At 44.1% G+C, this 21,287-nt stretch overlaps 1 protein-coding gene across 5 annotated transcripts in view; it reads right to left on the bottom strand.

The window, feature by feature from the left end:
• Window positions 1–21,287, bottom strand: part of Cacna1d (calcium voltage-gated channel subunit alpha1 D) — a 435,186-nt gene that overhangs the window by 100,088 nt on the left and 313,811 nt on the right. For all 5 annotated transcript variants that reach the window (XM_035452228.1, XM_035452230.1, XM_035452232.1 and 2 more), the window contains exon 9: window positions 3,273–3,442. In XM_035452228.1, the coding sequence (XP_035308119.1) occupies window positions 3,273–3,442 (170 nt within the window). The remainder of the gene's footprint in view (window positions 1–3,272; window positions 3,443–21,287) is intronic.

The following is a 21,287-nucleotide window of genomic DNA, read 5'->3' as shown; positions in this document are numbered from 1 at the left end:
CCTAGGATTCATTCCTTTAAAATAAAGCCCTAATCATTGAGGCTCTGGCAATCTTCTAACTCCAGAAGCACATGGGCCTCACACCACAGAAAACTCCAGCTAAAGAACAAAGGACTACCTCAGAAGTACCACTCTTTCCAGTCAAACTGTCAGCTGCTCATCACTGCGTACTGGAGGAGCCGTGCTTACACCCAGAAGACGCAGCACAGCTTTACGTGCTCAGGAGTTCAATCCTTGGTTAATTCTGAAGGTCTGAGTCTTAGAGAGGGTTTTTTTTTTTTTTTCCATGACAATGTTTCTAAATAATGCATTTATGTGCTCTGAACATTGTCACTTTCTGCTTCTTTTCCATGCCATTTCTTCAGTCTGATCACACTCTGCTCTATCTTTTGTGACCATGGGATGCTCCTTCCCCAGAACAAAGCAAGGATGCTGCCTCTTCCACTCCGGCATCACTGAGACCTTTTGGGCTCTAAGAGCAGACTGTTGGTCTTTCATTACAGTGATGGCTTCTGCATTTTGCCCTATATAAGCCACTGCCTTCTCCTTTTCTTCATGGCAACCCCTCCAAAAGGCAGAGGCTTCATAGATTGATCATCTCCTAGTCAGGTTCTTTACAGAAAGTGGCAGGACACAGGAGATGCCAACTTCACACAGAACAGTGATCCCTTTAGGACCATCATAAGGCATCAAGTCTGGGAAAATCCATGCTTCACAGCACAGGTCATTAAAATAAAATGAAATAAAATCCTCTACCACAATGGATGATAGCAACCTGAGAAGCTGGATCACTGTCTATCTCTAGATGTGGACCAACAAGAATACAGCAAGCCAATGGCATGCATGACACATTTAAACCAGAAAGAAGGTGCTTGCCTCAGAAGAGGAGACGGCACTTTCTCTTGTTTATATATAATACACTGTGTTTTGAGCTTAGGATGAAGAAGCAGATGGAGGTGGGCTTCCACAGGTCAGCACTGCAAATGAAAAAGGGCTCGAAAGAACAAACTAGCCATCAGCGTTCTTCAATGCCCTTTTGCTTCACAGTTCCTGCCTTTGGGTTCCTGCCCTGACTTTCTCCTGTGACAGAATATAAACAGTAAGATGAAATAAACCCTTCCCTTCCCAAGTTTTTTTTGTCATGGTGTTTTATCATTGTGACAGAAAGAAATCTAAGACAGGTACCTGCAGCTGGGCCTAAACAGTGTTGTCAGTCCCAGTAAAGCTACAGAAGCCCTGAGGGGGTATTAGGGGTTTGGGTGAGCTAGCTGCCAAGGGAAGCTGTACCTATATGATTCTGTTTAAGCACCTAGCACACACATCAGCAAATGTAGAAATCAAACACGTGCCTTTTCATCAACACTTATCTCCCATGAGAGACACAGACACCCCATCTTGGCCCAGGAGACCTCCCACTGTGTCCTGGGAACAGTTTCCTCATCCTCAGGCATTGAGGCTCTGCCCTCTCCCCATGCAGTGAGCAGGGAAAGGCCAGAGGCTAGAGCATGCAGAGTCCTCATCAGGACACCAATTTTACAGGCAGTTGCAAAGACCCATGGCAACATAACATGTCCCCCTCCCCTCATGACAGCTCAGATTAGAGTCCCAGGCTAGAAGAAACATCATGGCTATCTTGGTTGAGTCCCTCTACCTTGTGTGGTCTTTGTTCACCCAATGCTAGCTCTAGCTTCCTCCTGCCACTCAACTGCTCTACCTTACACACCAACCTTCCAGGCCATGCCAAGTGGTCCCATCTGTCCTAGATCTTCATCATAGCTCCTGAGGTTGAAGGGACCAGCTCCCCATTTCGGCAGCCATGACAGTAACGCGTGCTTGCCATAACCTTGCCTTGGTCACTTAGAGGTCAGATGCCTGCCTCGTGACAAGGAACCAATCAGAAGTTAGCTGGTGGCACTATGCTTTACCACCCTGGGTGTACTTTACGGACAAGCGCACAGCAATGACACACAGAGCATAGCAACCACCCTGGGAGGGCCTATGGGCCATAACAACCAGTTGGCCAATCAACATAGGGCAAGCCCTCCAAGCCTGGAGGCACACCAATCGTGAGCCTATGAGTACCTAGACACTCCCCTTACGCTGCCCTACAAGATCTCTCGGCAGCAGGTTCAAACTGTCTTTTGTAGCCATCCGCCATGGTGGGTAGACGAAGGACCCGAGCTAACATGGGGTTAGCTCGTTAAATTACAATAAAGCCTCATGCAGTTTGCAGCAAGCTCTCAAATCTGCCTGGTGATTGGGGTGACTGCAGTCGTGGCCTGCGACCCCGGATACCTGAGTTTTCTGGGGGTCTAACAAGGTACCACTGTGCCTTGTGTAACCTGAAGGTAATTTGTGAATGGGTTTAAAAAGGAACCAACTGTGACACCAAAGGGCTGTGTTCAGCAAGAGCTTATCAACACATTCTACATGGAAGGGCCAGTCTTGGTTTCCCAGGCCTCTCAACGGACATCGCTCTCTAAACACATTCTTGCTCTGTACTATCAACTATTCCAGAATGGAAACAAAGCAAAAGCATCACAGTCAAATGCACTGTTAGATTTCAATTTCTACCCTTTCTAAGTCCCAAATGCTTCCAGGATGACTAAGGGCACATCTGTGGGGAAAGTATGTGGTAAGAAAGACACTGTGATCGACAGAAGCAATTAATTCCAGTGGTTGACTGATTATCGGGCCTAGCCTCCTGCTGGAAGCACTTAAGGGTGCCTAGTGTCACAGTGTGGAGCCCAGGCAGGTGGGCTGCAAAGCAGCCAGCACTGACTCACTCACAAGCCTCTTAACAACTGCCTAGCACAATCAGCTGGTTTCTTCCCTACCCTGATGGCCTAAGCAGTTGGTTTGGTATGGAGAACACTGGAGGGGGCCACTTTACATAGCAGAGGTGGAAGGAGCCTGCTCCTCAAATCCTTGTGTAGGCGAACCACTCACTGAGGTGAGGGAAATAACATGCCCTCCCCTGTTGCTCAGAGTTGAGATGTGTCTCCCTTTACCCTCTTGTCTACACAGACATGGGGCTTACTGAGTTCCCAAGGTCCACAATGCAAATAGCTGCTCTCCTCAACTAAGAAAGCCATCTTCATGAGAACCTAAACCCCATCCATGCCTCAGGTGGAGACCCAGAGTGTGCACAGATGCACCGTTCTCTCTGTAATGTGACACCCAGGGATGGAGGCACAGGGGATGGGAGCACACTGCAGCATCTCAATTATACAGCAGGTCAGTGTGGTCATTGCAGGAGGGGCAACACCTACTATTTCGTTTGCCTTCCTCTCCACCCTCCTCTTCATTCTCGGGATCTATGTCTTCTGCTTGGGTGATCCAATCCAAGTAGCCCTTGAGATCCTCTTCTAGCTGCTGCTTCTCCCGAAGCTTCTGGAAATCTCCACGTGCTTTAGCCTTTTCCCTTTCCTTTGAGAATTCTCTGAGAGATGGAAAGAGAACAGAGCACCTGTCAGAGCATCCATGGAGACCTATACCATGAGCCATCTGCCCTGCTGTGCAGTGGTCTTATAGCAGGACACAGTCACAAGAGCACAGCAGTGGAGCCACACACGTGCACAGGACAGAAGACAGTGTCTCCTAAGCAGAACTGTGGGCGTCAGAGTTGCAAAGACCACACTGACACACATGCATGATTTATTAGGAAGTACACTCCCTTTAGGATGGCGATATAAAGAAGCCCAGACCCAAAACACAGTGGGCTGTCACAGTGGGCCTTTTACCCTTTCTACCCACTTTGATACCTGTTCACCCACTTCATAAAGAAGGGTACCAAGTGATCCAAAATGAGGTCACAGAGAGCACCCAGAGCAGTGGGCAGGAATCCAATAGACCCATCTTACAGGCCAGGTCTCCCTTCCTGGGCAGGACCTCCAGCACTGGAAAAGTACTCCTGTTTGTCTTAACCTATGCCTCTGACCATGATCTCTCCAGGGCTGCCCCCATAGGAAGTGGAGAGGCGTGCAACCTGCTGCCCATTTATAGGAACATCTGCCCTGGACAGGTTTTATCAGATTCGCAAGTGTCCCCAACTGTTTGCTGTTTTCTCTGCAACCCCATAACCTTGTATCTATAAATATACACAAAAATCCCACATCTGTGCAGGCAAGTCTGAGAGTCATGTGCATGACTGGCCAGTTTTTACATACAAGGAACCATCTGCACTTCCAACTGTTAACAGGAGCCAAGCCATGTGAATTGTGGGTCTGGGGCACACATTAAAGCTGTTAGGAAGCAGTGAGGTTACCGGCAGAGAGGCTTCTGCACCCAGACCCAGCACTGTGACACAGCTACTGCCCTCTACCACCACTTGCTAGCCAACTCAAAGTCAGTGCGGCTCCCTTTCATGACCTCAAGGCCTATGACCTGCTTTCATCAAGCCAGCTCCCTACTCTCTCTCCTCGAAGTCCTCCCTCAACTCCAGGCCTTTGGGGAGCTGAATGGGCACCTATGCAGACAGCAAGACTGGAATCTTTCTCAGCAGTTTCTCTCTGCTCTCAAGGAAGGCTCCCACTCACTGCCCGATTCTCTTCATCATTCAGACCCTAGGACCACTATTCCATCTCCATTTTGTCCTCTGAAAAGTGGGGGAGAGATGGGGCTGTGGAGTTCCCGGTGTAGAGTGGGACAGGGGTTGGAGGGTATGCAGGACATGTGCTCTGCCCTCCAGCCAAAGTGCTCCTGGGGATAAAGCCTTCCAGTCTCAATGCAGAGGGGACTTGCAAGCCTGTACCCTGCTGCTCACACAGTAAGATGCACAGACAGATGAGGTTTCTAGTCCACCAGAGTGTCTCAGAGCATAAGCAACGCTCAGCCCGGGACATTTGCTAAGCTCTAAGAGTTCCATTCCATCCAGAGTCACATCCTTGAGCAAAGCCCAGAAGACCCACAGGAAGCTGCATGAGATAATCTGTTCCTAAAATCCAGGTTATCGTTATTTATATAACAGGCCTCAGTCATGTTTTAACTCTAGTCTTAGCACACTAAATGTAGTTTACTATGTACTAATTCAGTTCTTCTTCTGGACTTATACATGATCTGAGCTCTTTAAAAGTGATAGAAGTCACTAAAATGTTACTCTGTGTAACTAAGAACGTCAGAAAGTGAAACTTGACTTTAACATCGCATTTACTGCTTTACACTAGGACTATAAAAATCCTCTCATGTCTCTTACCTATGGTGGGATACAGTTAAGCAGGTATATGTAAAAGCCTGCTGTGAGTAGTATGTCTCAGAATAGAAACTTGGCCAATGTCTATTCACAGGAAAGGGACCCTTCCCATTCCCCACAACCTCCTGTCCCAGAAGGTCTCACCTCTGGTCCACTGTATCTGATATCAACCTCAGTGGATGACAAAAAAGATTAGTCCATTTTTAATAGAACTTCACCCTTGTCTAAGGTGCTCATGACTAAGAGGTTAAAAGATGGTCACTATTGCAAACACTTATTGAAATGAAGTTACTGGTAGGAATGAAAAGATTTTTGCAAGTGACCAGAAAATCTGAAAACAATGACTCCTAGGATCCTGCTTGTCTGAGTCTGGAATTTTGTGGTGTGTGTGACCTAGGTAAAATATAACAGTGTCTGTACAAAAATACACATATAATCCATTGCCCTTGCACATGGAGGAGGGGAAACAGAAAAATAGACATATTTCTATACGATGTATCTGAAAGAACAGAAAACAAGGTTGAGAGCATCTGAGGAGATGACTCCTTAGGTCAAATGCTCACATGAGGACCTGAGTTTGGATGCCAGGCATTTGAGGAGAGAAGCCAGCTGTGGTTACACACCTGTGACCCCAGTGCTGGAGTGACAGAGACAAATGGATTCTAGGGTCTCACTAACCAGCCAGCCTAGCCAAAATGGCAGGCTCTGGGTCCAGCAAGAGACTCTCTCAGAAAAGTAAGATGGAGATTTATAGAAGGGGGCACCTGGCCTCTGACCCCTGCATGGGCACACGGCACCTGCCTATGCAATAAGGCATACAACCCCCTTCCCTGCCCCTTTGTGCACACACATACACACTCACAAAAACAATGAAAGACATGAATAGGGTAAAAGTAACAAAGGATGGAGTGTTTTTCCTAAGCATATCGGGTTTTTTTTTTTTTTTTTTTTTTTTTTTTGGTACAGGTTTGACTTTTAGAACTAAATGGTTTTTACATTGTAGATTTTTAAAAGTCAAATCAAGTGTAGAATGAAGCAAAAGTGCCCTCACATTTAAAGTACATCAAAACAAGTTCATCTGAGGGGACTAAAAAGAAATACCACAACCATCCTGAAGGCAGAGGACAGAGGTAATGGAAACAGCTCATGAATACACAACAGGACTAGAGCAAGGGAAAGGAGTGCAGAAATGCCTTGCCTATCATAGAGGAAAACAGTGAGGTGGGGCTGGAGAAGACTAGAGAGAACTGTGCAAGAGACCAGATGTTCTGGTCTGTGGAATTTGCAGAGGCTTGGAGGACTGAAAGTTTGAGACAAGTGATCTTGAGAGTGCTGAGATTACAGGAGGTACCCTGTAATTGGAACTGGTACAGCTGTGAACTCAGCATTTCTAAATGGTGTGCTCTAAAGCTCAATGTCTGATTGTTTAAAAGATACTGATACCTAAGGACACGTTTCAGTGTGTACATACACACAATATAGAAATGTGTGTGTCCTAGTTTCATATGTTACAAGGGTCTAGAAATAGTCTTCCTAGTCAGTATAAGAACACTGGAGACCACATCTACTTTCTCAGAATATTCCTCATTCAATGGCATTAAAAAAAATAAAAGCTAAATGTGGGAACATGCATCTTTAACCCCATCATCTGATTGGGAAGCACTGAGACAGAGGACTGCATGTGTTAAAAGCTAGTCAGGGCTACACAGCAGGTTCCAGACCAGCCTGGGCTATAGTATGAGAGCCTGATCAAAAAATCAAACCAACAAAGACTCTGTAATAGTTCTAATCAAATGCAAATTTATGTTGCTGCCAGTCCATTCCAGCTCATTAGTTAAATCTGTATTTTCCTCATGGGAGTTGACCCTGTTGTCTACTTTTCAGGTGTTTCTTTTCAAGTCTTTCTCAAGATGTACACTTCAAACAGGAATGCCGGAAGACAGCATATAAACACAGACATACTCCTTCTCAGAGGCCAGAACACATCCCTATGGGACAGAAAGCCTATGACTGCTGGGATCATGTGTCCAAGCCCAGACATGCCATCTGGAGCAGCTTTCACCGGCTGCCTGCCATTCCCTGTAAGAACACAGGCCTCATGTGGTGGATTTTTCATGGCTGGCTGGTTAGAAAGCCATCCATTTTATTTCCTCTTTAAGGAGCCATAACTCAACAACAACAACAAAAAAATCCTTACAGCACAACAGAATGACTACTGTGAGTTTTGTGTTGTCCATTCTGTGTACAACCCATCAGCCATAGCTGCTGCTACAGGGGTTGGTAAAGGGGCACCTCTCTTTCCCCAGGAGACCACTGCAAACCTGGCTTCATTTTGGTGGTCTCTCATTCAGGATGCCAACTGGCCCCCAGAATCAAGACCATCTCCCAGATGCTACTCCATCTTTATGTGCCTAGCTTATGAATGTGCACCTTGTATTCTGATCACTTGACTCAATTCCTCAACCTGCTGAGCCACTGCAAAATTCTGGGGACAAGAGCAGACTTCTTTTCTCATCTCTGAATTCCAGTACAAGCCTCATATTTTTGAGGAGCAATCCCTAATTCCCACTTCTAAACAGGATCTGTAAGCCTCTGAGTCATCAGGACACTTCGTTATTGAGAACCAAGACCCAGATATGTTCCTGTCCCCTCCCATAGACAGATTCTTTAACAAAGCCTTTGCCATCCTCACTGATGCATGCTTAAAGGGAGGGAGGGGTGGGTTTAACCTCACTGTATGGGCACTGAGACTCTCTGAGGCTGGGCACACATGCCCATCCAGCTGCTGAATGCCACTCCTCAGTACCACATCATGGACACACAGGGAGCAAGGGCAGGGAGCAGGTGCATGGAGGGATGAGAATCAAAACAGGTCAGAGGGATGGGAATAGAACTCAATGGTATAGTACCTGGATACCCAGGTCCTAGGTTTAATTCCCAGCACAAAGGGACAATGTTTGAGACAGTCTACAAAGACCCTCAAATTCTAAACTAAGGGATTTAAGTTGCTTTCTTCTTGTAGGGCAGAACATTGAGGCAGTCTTGCTATGAAGCTCAACCTGGCTTTTAACTTGTGAGTGCTGGATTTACAAGAGTGCAACCTGCCCCTGGTTCTGAATTGCTTCCTCACAGGCAATAAGAACTGCAGGAATCTGAAAGTCACTAACTTGATTTTATAGGTCTCATGTGTGAAGCAGAGAACAAAGTGGGGAGAAAATGATGGTGTGGAGGCCAGGGGCATTCAGTAAACACAGATGATGAGCTACATTTAGCAATGATAAAAATGTGACAAAAATAGCAGTTTCTAAGGCTTCAATTTTCTTATAGTACAATTTGGAAAAGATCCACATGACTTGTCATTGCTGACCCAACCAACCATCCCCATCCTGAGGTCATTGTCACTTCTGCCTCGTTTATGCTAATCTGTTAGGTCTGGCACACCAGTGTGATCACTCAGCCACTATGGACCTTGGGAGCTAGATGAGCCAGGTGAAGCCCTCTCACCTGCCATGCAAATATTCCTTGCTTTCGGGATGGAGTGGTAAGGTGGGCTGGATGGGGACAGTCATTCTCTGAGAAGCTCATTCTCTGAGAGCCTGCCAAGGAAGAGAAGGCAGACATGTTGGGGTCCCCAGCGGCCAATGGAGTTTGAAAACAGCAGATTCTAGTATAATTCCTAATAGCCTAGGTTCTCCACCGAGGAAATGGGTCTCCTTTGGAAGCAATGACCTCTCAGAAGGGGTACAGACAGGATGAACTAATGTCTAACATGGATCTGTGATAATAGTTTGCCTTCTCCAGGCCCACAGATGCTCTCCATTCACCCTAGCTAGCACCCCAACATACTATCTTAAACTGTAGTTCTCATCTCTCTGAACTCATCTATGACTAATAAGGGAAAGCAGGAAGACCACCTGCTGTGAATTGGTTTCCTCTGGCACTTTGCTCCTTTCCCAGGGCAGCAGTCTGGCTCTCTCTTAGATCTGGCAAACAGGATGTCTTGTAGCATCAACACTAGAGAACATGAAGGACTGAGTGAATTTAGAAGAAATAGCTGTCTGACTGCAGCCAGGCAGTGGTATACCACTCCCCCACACTCAAAAGGCCTCAAAGACAAGTGCAACAGAATGCAACAGCAACTGCAGCAAAATCAGAGCCTGCATTATTAGAGAAAGTGGCCTGGGTTTCTGTAGGAGAGGCTGAGTTTGTACATTGTGCGCCCCTACTCCACCCGGGCCCCCCGCCCCCTGCCCCCTGCCCCGCAACAGAAATAAACCTCACAGTTGCTGGCATTTGCATTTAGAATCTTTAAAGTGTCTTTATATTCACTGTTCCATGTGCTGTTCACATCCCAGAGTGGCACAGGCAGGCATCTCACAAAGGCCAACACTGACGATCAGCCAGGTCCTGTCACGGCTGGGCCAACCACAAGGCTTTGAACCAGGCATCCTTTCCATGGTCCCGCTGACCTCACTCCCAGCTAACACAGGAGAGGAGACACCAAGGGCACCCAGTGAACTAGGACCAGCAAGGTACAAAGTGCTCCTTTGCTTTCCACATGTTCTGGTTTTCTTCCAGAATCCCAACTCAGGAATGACGTGATAGCCCCTTCTTGCATATCTCCTTATGGCTGTCCCTCATGCCTCCTTAGGAGGTACCATGTCAGAGAGACCCCTGCCTCCTACTCAGAACCTAAGGGAAGTCTCAAGCAGAGAGTTGCCCAAGCCCTGACATCCTAGCATTTCCAGATCCTGACATGGTGAAACTCTGATTATGAAACCCCCTGATTAGCTGGAAATCCTAAGGAGAGAACAGTTAGCCTACAGTGGGCCACTGCACACACACAGGAGCAGATTAAATGCAAACAACTGACATGTGATTTGCTTTTGGAAGTTTCATTTCTCAAATGCTCTCTAAAGTAAATAGGACACCGGGAATCATCTTAATTTAGACATGGGGTTTGTTCTTGCTTTTTAAAAACCAGACTGCATAAATGAAAGGGCAAGTGAAGGAAACCCCTTTATATCCACACATACATTCACTCACCGGCCCTATGACAAGAAAGGCCAACAGAACCATTAGGATGCTAATTTCTAGTAAAACAAAGGACTCAGAAGCTCATCAAAAACCAAATGCAGCATTTATAAAAGCAAAGACAAGGGGAAAGTTGAAGGTTGTTTTCCCCCAGTAGAGAACAACTTTCCTTAGACCTAATCACATCCATACACAGACATAAAGGGGAAGACAGAGAATGAAAAGGTAGCCTGGCTGGGAGTGGTGCACACACCTGTAGCCTAGCACTTGGGAGGTAGAGGCAGAATGATCAGGAGGAGTTCAAGGCCAGCCTTAGCTACATACCAAATTCAAGGCCAGCTTGGGCCACATGAGACCCTGTCTAAAACAGAAAGAAGGAAAGGAAAAGAATTAACAAAGATAGGAAGGGAGGGGGGAAGGTGGGAGGAAAGGTTGGGGAAGGAAGATGAGATAAGACATTCCAAGAATATTCTTTACCTGCAACTAACTTTTTGGAGAGGTTAGTAACAAAGTCTCAGATTTTGTTCAAGAAAACAATTTTGTAAAGAATCGGTAGGAATATGCAAAGTTTCACAGAGGTCAAAGGAATTTTAATCAATCATACTCGTTCAGGTCAAGGTTCCTCCAAAGCATCATGCTTATTCTAGGAGTCCTTCACCATAACAAGCCTGCACCCCTCAGAAGCATGGTCTCTCTGCATCTGGGCAGGGTGGAGACTCAGGCCCCTGTACTTTTCCAGGGGATCTGCTCCTTTGCAGAGGGTATCATTAGGGAACTGCTCCTTTGTAGATGGCACCGTGTAGGAGCCTAAAGTTTACCTGTAACAGAACACTTCACCAACTGCTGCTGGATGTCAACAAGTGCATTAGGATTCTGCCAGGCCAAAGGAACTAGGAAAATGGAGGGCCCCTATATGCGGGGTAACTGTGTGGAGGAGGCTTAACCATCAAACATAGCTACCCTGTGAGGAGTTTTGACTAAAATAAACTCCATAGTGAAACCTAAAGTTTTTAGTGCTTGCTAGAACTGTGTTTTCTAGCATTTTCCTGGGTATCTGGTGTGAGATTATCTCAGTATGATGTCTCCTCTTCAAGTCTTAATGCTTCCACTGACATAAGAGTTTGTGAAGATGCTTTAAGCAGGAAGCAGTTTCCATGTTTGGGGAGGGCAGCCCACTCTGAAAGTAGGTGTCTGCGGCTTCTGATGACTAGGCTACATGGTGTGCAGTACAGTAAACCCAGGACTCTGCACCACCAAAAGAGCTCTGGGACTCTTTCCAGAGTCTGCACCACCCCGGCCAGTGTACTGGGGAAGAGCATGTGTGTGCCTATGCTCTGGCTGTCTGGCTCTGTATCTCTTGCCTTGTTTCTTACTCCTATTTCCTTGAAATGGTCATCATAAATCACTCACACCCAAAACCTGTCCCACCCAAGCTTCAATGCTCTTTACTGGCTGTGGGTCCCTCAGCAGCTTTTTTGAGACCATGACCCGGGCTGGTGCAGACATGAGGCCATTTCCCTGGCATCCTATGACTCCTCTGGATTAGTCCTGCATTTGTAGAATTCATTTCACAGCCATGCAGTTGGTGATTTAACAGTCATTTCCACATACCCGCCTGTAAATGCTGTAAAGGAGGGGCTGGATCTTAGCATAGGCCCTGACTAGTCAATAAGAATCAGATCAATAAGTGGATGTTTCTATAAATGCAGATGTTATCTGAGGACACTGATACCACAGATGTGGATACGGGAGTCTGTGCTGGAGGATCTAGGCACAAGTGCCTATGTAAGTTTCTACCACTTGAAACTATATCCTACAGCATCATTAAAAAATTTTAAGCAAGAATCCTATTTAAGTCTAAAATACATAGATGTTGTAGCAAAGAATCTCAGACATCTTACAATGAAATATCAGCTGCATTAACTACAGTTCCTTGTTTGGGGATGGAAGAACTCTTTTCAAAGGGTTAGTCTCCATAGCTATCAAAAACATCCCAATCCTGGGAAAATTGTTGTTTCCCTAGAGAGCTGATGAGAATCTCTGTAGGATGCATGCTAAAAGCTACAGACATCTTTCAGCCTTTTTAAGGCATGTTTTAAGAGGTATTTATAAAACATTCAATAACACAAGCTCCCTGTTGGACATGGCTTTCTCTGAATGAATGCCATCATGTGACCAGATGAGCCAAATTAGTATTACCCACATATTTTATGATTCCTTTTAAATATTTCTACTTAAATTATTTAAGAAATATACTTCACTAAACTTATCAGATAGTTTTGCTTTATTTTTAATGAAAACCATGGAAAATGTATACCTGAAGAGAATTGCAAGGGTGGCAGGACTGTAAAAAAGAAACATGTTAAAAGGTACCAGTGGTCTCAGGACACTTCTTCCTTATGAACCACAACAGGATATTACATGAAAAGCCCAATCAGACTGCCTGCCACAGACTGAAGGCCAGATAAGTAACATGTGGGGAGGAGGCTCCCATTACAGATGAAAAACAAAGACCCAAAGAGGCTAGAATAGGGCCAACCCATCAGGATGCCCCAAAGAAATATCTAGGAACTCAACTCAAATCCTACCCTCCGTGTAAAAGGCAAACCACCTAGTGAGCTATACTGAGGGGGCCAGGCACCCCTTTCAGGAGGAGCCTCCCAACAAGAGGCATAGTGGTAAGAAAATACAGGAAGAATACCCTATTGCAGAGAACCGGGACTCTGAAATGTGCTCCCCAGCTAACAGCCCTTAAAAGACTACTGGAGCCACAAAGAGACTTCTTCACAAGCAGATCTATGAGGCACCTGGGAGGGGGACACAAGTTCTCAGAAGATATTCTGCTGTTGATCTGCTTTGGGTAATTAGACTTGGGAAGAGAAACAACCGAACAGAGTATGAAGAACCAAGCCACTCAGGAGGTACCAGTGGAGCCTCTGGGTGGGCGGCCTCACACCCAGGAGTTCCCCTTGGCCGACATGAAAGAGCTCCTGACAATGGGAAAGCAGCTTGGGCTCTGGAGACTCCAAGGTCTCCATTTAGTTATTAGCCTTGCCTCTTCAAACTGTGTCGCTCTAAAAAAAAAAAACTGAGGGGCCTCCCTGAGTCTTGATTCATGGACATGAACCTTATGAGCTATATTCATCTATTGAACAAAGGTAAAGACTTCTTAGTGTCCCAAAGCAGTACGGAGGCTTGAATGAAACTAAGTGAAGCACACAGCCTGGTGGCTGGATATAATCCCAGCTGCCATATTAGCAATGATATGAACAACAGTTCTATGCCAGGTCTCACACAATTCCACCTCAGCTTGACAGCAGAACTCCACAGATCTTGCTTCCCCATCAAAGTCACAATGACTTCCCAAGTCAGCACCTTCATCTACATCTTCACCTCCATACCCTGTCCCCAACACCATCCCCTGCTCTGGGGTTCTCCTTTCCCCACCTTAGTTTTATATAGTTCAGATGTAGTTCAGATCCACTGAATACTTTAACAGTATCCTCAGCTCAAAGGAGAGATCATGCTTCTTCAGCAGGGACCTCCAACTGCAAACCCATTCTCCTGTCCCACTGCTGGGCAGCCAGCTTGGAGCTCCCTGAAAGGCTCTGACAGGCCTGAGGCACCAGGAGCTGGAAAGCACTTCCCTTTCTTTCCATCCTTATGAACTCTGACCATATTTCAACATTCAACCAGAGCCTAGCTTCCTTTAGGGAGCCCCTCTCTGGCCTGCCAACCCCCATCATACTCCTAGGCCCAAATCCTATGCTGAATCATTGCCAAAAAAGGAATAAGGTGCAGCTGAAATTCCCTGGCATGTCCGTTATCCTGTTCACAAGTAGCAGCTAATAATTCTTGACAGGGGCTCTTCTGGGAAAAGGGTGACAGGTGGAGTCATAAAGTGCTTTAGATGACAGAAGAGTCCCCAAGGCTCAAAGACTGGAAACCCCAAATGTTTGCAGGCTCTGAAGATGCCAGCAGATAACTTAAACCATGATTTATTTTAAAGCAGAATTTTAAGGGAATGATGGAGTTCAGAGTGGATCAGTGTTTTAGCCTTGAATCCAAACCAATGTCTTATGACAGCAAGAAAGACATGGAACCCTGTAGAGAAACACTAGCAAGTGAATGTTCAGACACTGAACAAGAACAAGAGTGTTTTCCTGTCCTGCAGAGCACAGTCAGACACAAGTGACACCCACACGTGGATAGGCTTTAGAACCCTTCCATTTGTCTCCTCACTTCTCAGGACATTCAGGGAATGGAGTTGTACCATTAGAAGGACAAGAAAGCCTTGTTATGGAGAAGTGAATTGTGATGACCCAAGTCACACCTCTAGCAAGCGTGGGACAGAAGTTGAGTGAGGACTTTTGACTTGTAATGTCCTACCTTCCCCATACAACAGGGGAAGCTGACAACCACATTGCAGGAGTCACTGCACCCCAGGATAGACAGAGATCACAGTCACAAGTGATGTAAGCTAGCTGAGGGATATAGAGATCTCAGTACGAAGACCCAGCATCCCAGGGTGAACATGCCAAGACAGGAGCTTCTGAAACCTCCACACCCTGACTGGGTGGAGCCAAACCAGGCAGCGGGATGTTATCCATGTGCATAAGTCCTCAGTCAACTGAAGACCACACCTATCACACCTACCTTAGTCTCTGGCATTTTCTGATGCCCTTGCTCCCTAGTCCCCACATGGGCCATCATACTTGTATTCCTGAAATTGCTTTGTTACTAACCTAGCCTTCTCTTCAGCACCCTAAGCCCTTTGTGAGCCCTCTGGGATGCTGCCCAAGAGTGGCAAACTCTTCTAAGCCCTCAATCTATTTCTAGGGGACCCCAAACACTCCTTGATGCCTGCTGTTCACTCCTGTGGACCCTCCCTACACTTTGTATGTAGGAATAAAATTAACTTTTGTATGCTGACATGAAGTCCTCTTTATTTAGTCCATGTCAACAATAATACAGTCTATGAATAGAAATGCAGTTTTCTTTCTCCCAAATCTTTTTGCATTTTCTTTTTGCCTTAATGCACTGCCCAGTAGTATCAGTTCAGTGCTGAACAGATGAGCTGATAGATTCATCCACACCTTGCTACTAGTCTTAGGAAGAAAGATGTTATCATTCAAACATTATCCATGATGTTAGCTACAGGTTTCTGTAGAGGATGGTCCAGGTTGTAAAAGTTTGCTGAGAACTGACAATTCTGCTGGAATAAATGGTTGGGGAGCTTCCTGAACTCAGTGTGAGAGTCACACAAATGTTCCTTTCCCATATGAATGTAATAAGCCACATTGGGATTTTTCCAAGAATGGACTCACTTTACATGTCTTCTAGTTTACTTAGTCTAAGATCTACTGGTACAAAAGAAATGCTCCTTGCTAATGTTTGAGAACTTTGTATTCAGAACCATGAAGGCTACCACTCTCATGTTTTTGTAAGTTTGGGTGTTTAGACTACTTTGGCATTATTATCAGATAGGCATTTTTCTAGAATGACAAGACTTCTCCTAAGTGGAAAGAATTTGATGTAGACCACTGGTGTTCTCTGAAAGTGTTCATTTTTTAATCTCTTTAAAAAGCAAATACAGCTAGAATGGTTGTGTGCACCTTTAATCTCAGCACTCAGGAGATAAGACACAGGTGGACCTCTGTGAGTTTGAAGCCAGCCTGGTCTTCATAATGAGTTCCAGGAAAACTAGGACTACATAGTAAGATCCTGTCTCAAAGAAATGGCACAAATACATGGCTAATCAGTTTTAAAAATTCTTAGTAAGCTGTTTTCAAAGAACTTACTCTACCACAAGTTACTGAGTATGTTGTCATAAAATTGTTTGCCTTGTTCTCATATCAGCATTGGAATGCCTGTATTTTTTGTAGTGAGGCCTCTTATTACTATTGGTGAGCTTCTCTTTTTCTTTTAATGATTATTCTGAATTGGATTTATTGTTTTCTCAAGCTTTTTAGAGTCCATTCTGTCTCCATTTGTTCTCAGGCACGATGCTTTGTTCCTCTGCTTTCCCTGGTCATCCTCTCTCCCGCTTCTGCATTGGAAGGCACACAGCGGGTCACACTATTAACACCTGCTTGCCTACGGATGCAGTGGCAAGCTTCCCCCAGAACACTGCCTCAGATGGATCGTGCAAATGCTGAAACACAGGACTCAGAATTTTCAAATGCTTCTGGTGGTTTGAATCATGTCAGAAATCATCCATTCCAAAACACTTAAGACATTTTATAGACAGGTTGTCACTGGTTTCTCTTTTAAAGCCATAAAAGTTAGGAAAATATTCTTTTTCATTGCTTGAATTTTTAATTTCTAAAAATTACATCTATTTTCTTATTGTTTATGTTGGAGGGCATCCTATTCCGGGCATGTGGAGGTCAGAGGTTATTTGTGGGTATTCATTCTTTCTTTCTACCATAGGGATTCTGGGGATCCAAACTCAGGTTGTCAGGCTTAGTGACAAGTGCCTGCTGTGCCATCTTTAGACCCTAGAAAAACATACTTTAAAAGAGTCAAACTTCAGAGATTTTTTAAAAATGTATTTTATGTGTTCTGCCCACATGTACACCTGGGCACCACATGTATCCTTGGTGCCACAGAGGCCAGAAGAAGACATCAGATCCCCTGGGACTGGGTTGCAAATAGCTATGAGGTGCCATGCTGGGAATTGAACCCAGGTCTTCTGGAAGAGCACCAAGTGCCTTTGCCCACAGAGCCATCTCTCCAGCTCTGTTTCAAAATTGAGTGAAATTTGTTTCATAGCCATGGCATAGCTGTTCTGTCTGTTCATGAAAAGAACAGTACACAGTGTTCTGATAAAGTTGGCCAGGTAGTTAGTTGATAATTATTAACCTAACTGTAATCTGGATACTAACTAAACTACACTTGCTCTTTGTCTTTATCTCCTTGCCCTATCACTTACTGACAAGAGATCTGGAACAGTTCCGTCTACATTTGTGGGCTCACTGATGTTTCTACTTAATTTTGATGGGTCTGGCTTTAAGCACATTGTATCTGTTACTAGGAACAAGCAGGCAGTGATACTGATTGCATCTTGATGAACTGACCCTGATCATGGTATGATCTCTCCTCCCTCTCTCCCTCCATCCCTCCCACCCCTCTCTTCCCTATTTCTAGAAATGCTCCTTATCATGAAGTCCAATTATTGTGACATTTAATATTAACTTTACTCCTTTGTTTGGAGTGTGTCAAATTTTACAGCATCCTGCATTTTTTATCTAGTCTAACAGTCTGTGTCTTTAATTAAAATAGTATAATCACTTTCACTGAGTTCAGTTATTGATGAAGCTGACAGCTGTCCACCATCTTGCTGTTTCGTCTCTTTTTCTTGAATCAAGTTCTCACTATTATATAGCTCAGGCTAGCCCAGAACTTAACACGCTTTTTGCCTTAGTCTTCCCAGGCCTAGAACTTCAAGCATAAGCCGCCATGCTGAATGCTGTCTGCTTTTTGCTTGCACTGTACATGTTTGATCCCCCTTTCTTCCTCTCCTGACTGATTTTGGATAACTGATGCTGCTCAGTATTCCATTTCATCTCCTCTATGGCTTGTGACCTTTTGTTTTATTTTTTAAATACTAAGATTGTCCTTACATTATAGCATGGAATCCCTAATTCACATTTTCTCTAATATATGTAATTTTTGTTTTGTTTTTCAAGACAAGGTTTTTCTGTGTATTCTTGGCTGTCTTGGATCTCACACTGTAGTCAAGGATGGCCTCAAACTCACGGAGATCTGCTTGCATCCGGCTCCCTGTGTGCTGGGATTAAAGGTGTGTGCCACCATCGTCCAGCTAATGTATTATAATATTTTATAACAGGATGATTCCTCTTAATCCCCATGCTCCATCTCTCATGGCCCTGCTGTTCTGAGTTCCCTTTAAGACCATTACACTCTCCATAGTAGCATGATGCTACTTTTTACATTAAATAACATAATTCGAAGAAATCCAGAAATGAGAAGAAACTCTTTTATCTTTACATTTGTCATTTTGGGGTCTTATTTCTAAAATATATTAATTGTTTCTACCTAAAATAATTTTTCTTTTAGCATGAAGAATTTCCTTTAACATTTTTTATAGTGTAGGTGTGATTTGTTGATCAGCTTTCTTGGCTTTTTGAAATCTTTTTTGTTTCACTTTACTTTTTTTGATGAGTATTTTTGCTCCCCAGATTCTTAACCATTTTCCTTGTTTTTCCAATACTGGGGCTTGAACCTTGGGCCTTGCACATGCCAGCCAAGCACTCCACCACTGAGCTAAATCTTTTTCATCTCTTTAAAGATTTACCTCCAAATCTTTTTCATCTCTTTAAAGATTCCATTCCATTGAACTGTGGCTTGTTTTTACTATGTCTAAAAACTAAGTCAAAGGATTTTATCTTATTCTAGCATATAGTGATGTACTTTTCCCTATCTAATTTCATTTGTGTGGTTGGCATGTATGTGTACATAAGGGTGGAGGCCAAAGGACATCCTTGGGGTCAATTCTCTCCATCTAAATTCTTTTAAGTATTATCTTTAACCTTTGGCCATCTGAATTTGATGTGCCTAGGACTGGTTTTCTTTTCCATTTACTAACTTTATTTTACTTGCATGTATTTATTTCTCCCTTTCATTATCTATTTTTCTTTTGGAATTGGAACATCACATTCATGAGCTTGCCTTTTATAGCCCTGCATATCTCGAAGTCTTCACTCAACTTTTCCCCTGTAGGTCGCAATCATTTTTCATGCCTGTGTTTCTTTGTGATGTGTATCTTTTCCTTCAATTTCTTGGACAGTTTAGAGATTACCTATTGCAATGTTTCTGTCATCCCCTGATGTGTTTCTCTTGTCTCCCCTTGATTGTGGGGTGTTTTCCTACTTTGATCATGAGATGAAATATTTGGGGGAGTGGCTAAATTTTGGTATCTTCTTTTAATTAGTATTGATTTTTGTTTTGGAGTGTATAATTTATTGGCCATTTGGCCTGGTCCTTTAGAGGCTTGTCTTTATAGTGAAAGTGTCTTCCTGCCATTGCCTACCTTTCCTGAAATCTCACTTCAAATACCACACAGGCACTTTAAGGTTTACCTCCTATAGTGGGTCAGAGCCCAGCACTAACCATGCATGTTTGACCAAAGACTTTAGAGGACATCTATTCAGTTTCTGGAGCCCTTTCTCTGGAGATGACTCCCCACTATTTTCCCTACAAACTCCAGCTGTCTTAGCAGTCCTGAACTACTCTTTGCAGCCTCAGCAAATGGACTGACAGTCTCTTCTGTGCCTTGTCACCCTCTGCAATTCTAAGGGTGTTTCTAGGCATGAAGCTGGGAGACTCTGGAGCTGTGGATCCCAGTCCTGTGATGCCAGTTCCATTTTCTGAAAACAGGCATGTTGTATTTTGTCCTTTTTTATTCTTTATAGTATAAGGCCCAAGCTGGTACCATTTTACCTGGTGGCTAGAAGTGGCTCACAACAGTCCTAGGTTGGCCTCCTTATATCCCCTTTGTACTAAGTGCATTCATATCACTGCAGCTTTGGTGACTTTTATATGCAGATTTTCCAGCATGAAACTAAGAAAAATTTCAAACATTTATAAAAGCCTAACAGATTATAGAATGAATGCCACCTGTATGCCTACCAGCTGGATTCTACAAATAAGGTCTGCTAAATTTCCATTATCACCAATGTATGCATCTCTCTAAATGCTTACCAATTTATCCTATCTCCTGGTACATTTTTAAAGGTAATCTGAAGACATTCAAATATTCAAATACCCTAATTTTGTAAATTTTAAATAACAATTCTTCTTTATTTTATTTTTTGAAACAGGATTCCTCTGTGTAGCCCTGGCTGACCTGGAACTCCCTTTGTAGACCAGGCTGGCCTCAAACCCACAGAGATCCACCTGTCTCTGCCTCCCAAGTGCTGGGATAAAGGCATGCACTTTTATAAAAAGCACTGCCCACCTAAATCTCATTAATTCTTGATTAAAATTTTTCTGTGATTTCTCTACAATTCAACCATGACCAAAGCTAACCACGGGCTCTGTCTACAAGGACCAGTGTGATGCTGGACAGTCTTCCCTCCCTAGTCTCTGCTTCCCTAAATCCTCAGAGGTCCTCAGTTCCTGCCATCCCAGCTTTGTTTAGTTTCTCCAGTGTATTCTGCTTCTTCCCATTGTCCGGCCTTGATGGAAAGCTCAGCCTCAACTGCCTCTCCCACCTTGCCTGCCTTTGGGAGCTCTTACTCACTCTTCAGGTCTTCAGGACACTTTCCACAGCCTCAGCCACACATCGATTATGCCCACAGCACCATCTGTCCTTCTTTAGAAGCATTTCTAAGAGTTTTTCATTGTAAGTTTGCCTTTTCAATTGAGCATGTTTCATAAAACAAAACAAAACACAATTTAGAAATCACCTTTCTATATAGCTCAGGTTGGCCTTGAACCCATGATTCTCACACCTAAGCCTCTGAGCTAGAATCCAGGCATGCATTACCATGCTCAGGCCTCCAGGAACAGTCACTCTGCTCCAGAGAACTAAAGAAAAGTCATCCAGAAAGTTCTGCAAAGACAGATCACAAAGTTTTCCATGACTTGTCTAGATGCCCACATCCATATTCTTCCAATACTATATATCCGTATCTCATTTGGTTCTCAAAGATACAGCTATAAATTACAGAGCTTTTAATTAATTTTTCAGGAAAAAAAGATCTTTTTAAAGGAAATTTATCTTTGTGGAGTTTAGGGCAAACAATTTACCCGAACCCTCTCCTCACATGTACCCATTCCACACACCAGGCAACAAGGTTCTCTTGTGCTGTGGAACCTATGGATGCTGTGTAACATGGGCAGGGAGGAAACTTATGCTTTGGATACATACATGTACAGAAATAAAATGAAAACCCAAGAAGAAACAATTGCTGAACTGTATCAATGAAAGTTTCAGATATGGTATGTATATACACCAAGCTGCCCTACAATATCTGAGCCCTGAAAGCAATTTTACTAGCCTGTATAAGACCAATGAACAGAAGAAAAAAATCTG

The sequence above is a fragment of the Cricetulus griseus genome (genome assembly GCF_003668045.3).
Source record: "Cricetulus griseus strain 17A/GY chromosome 1 unlocalized genomic scaffold, alternate assembly CriGri-PICRH-1.0 chr1_1, whole genome shotgun sequence".
NCBI lineage: Eukaryota > Metazoa > Chordata > Mammalia > Rodentia > Cricetidae > Cricetulus > Cricetulus griseus.
Note: the sequence above shows the minus strand (reverse complement) of the source record. Positions and strands in the feature narration are given on the sequence as shown.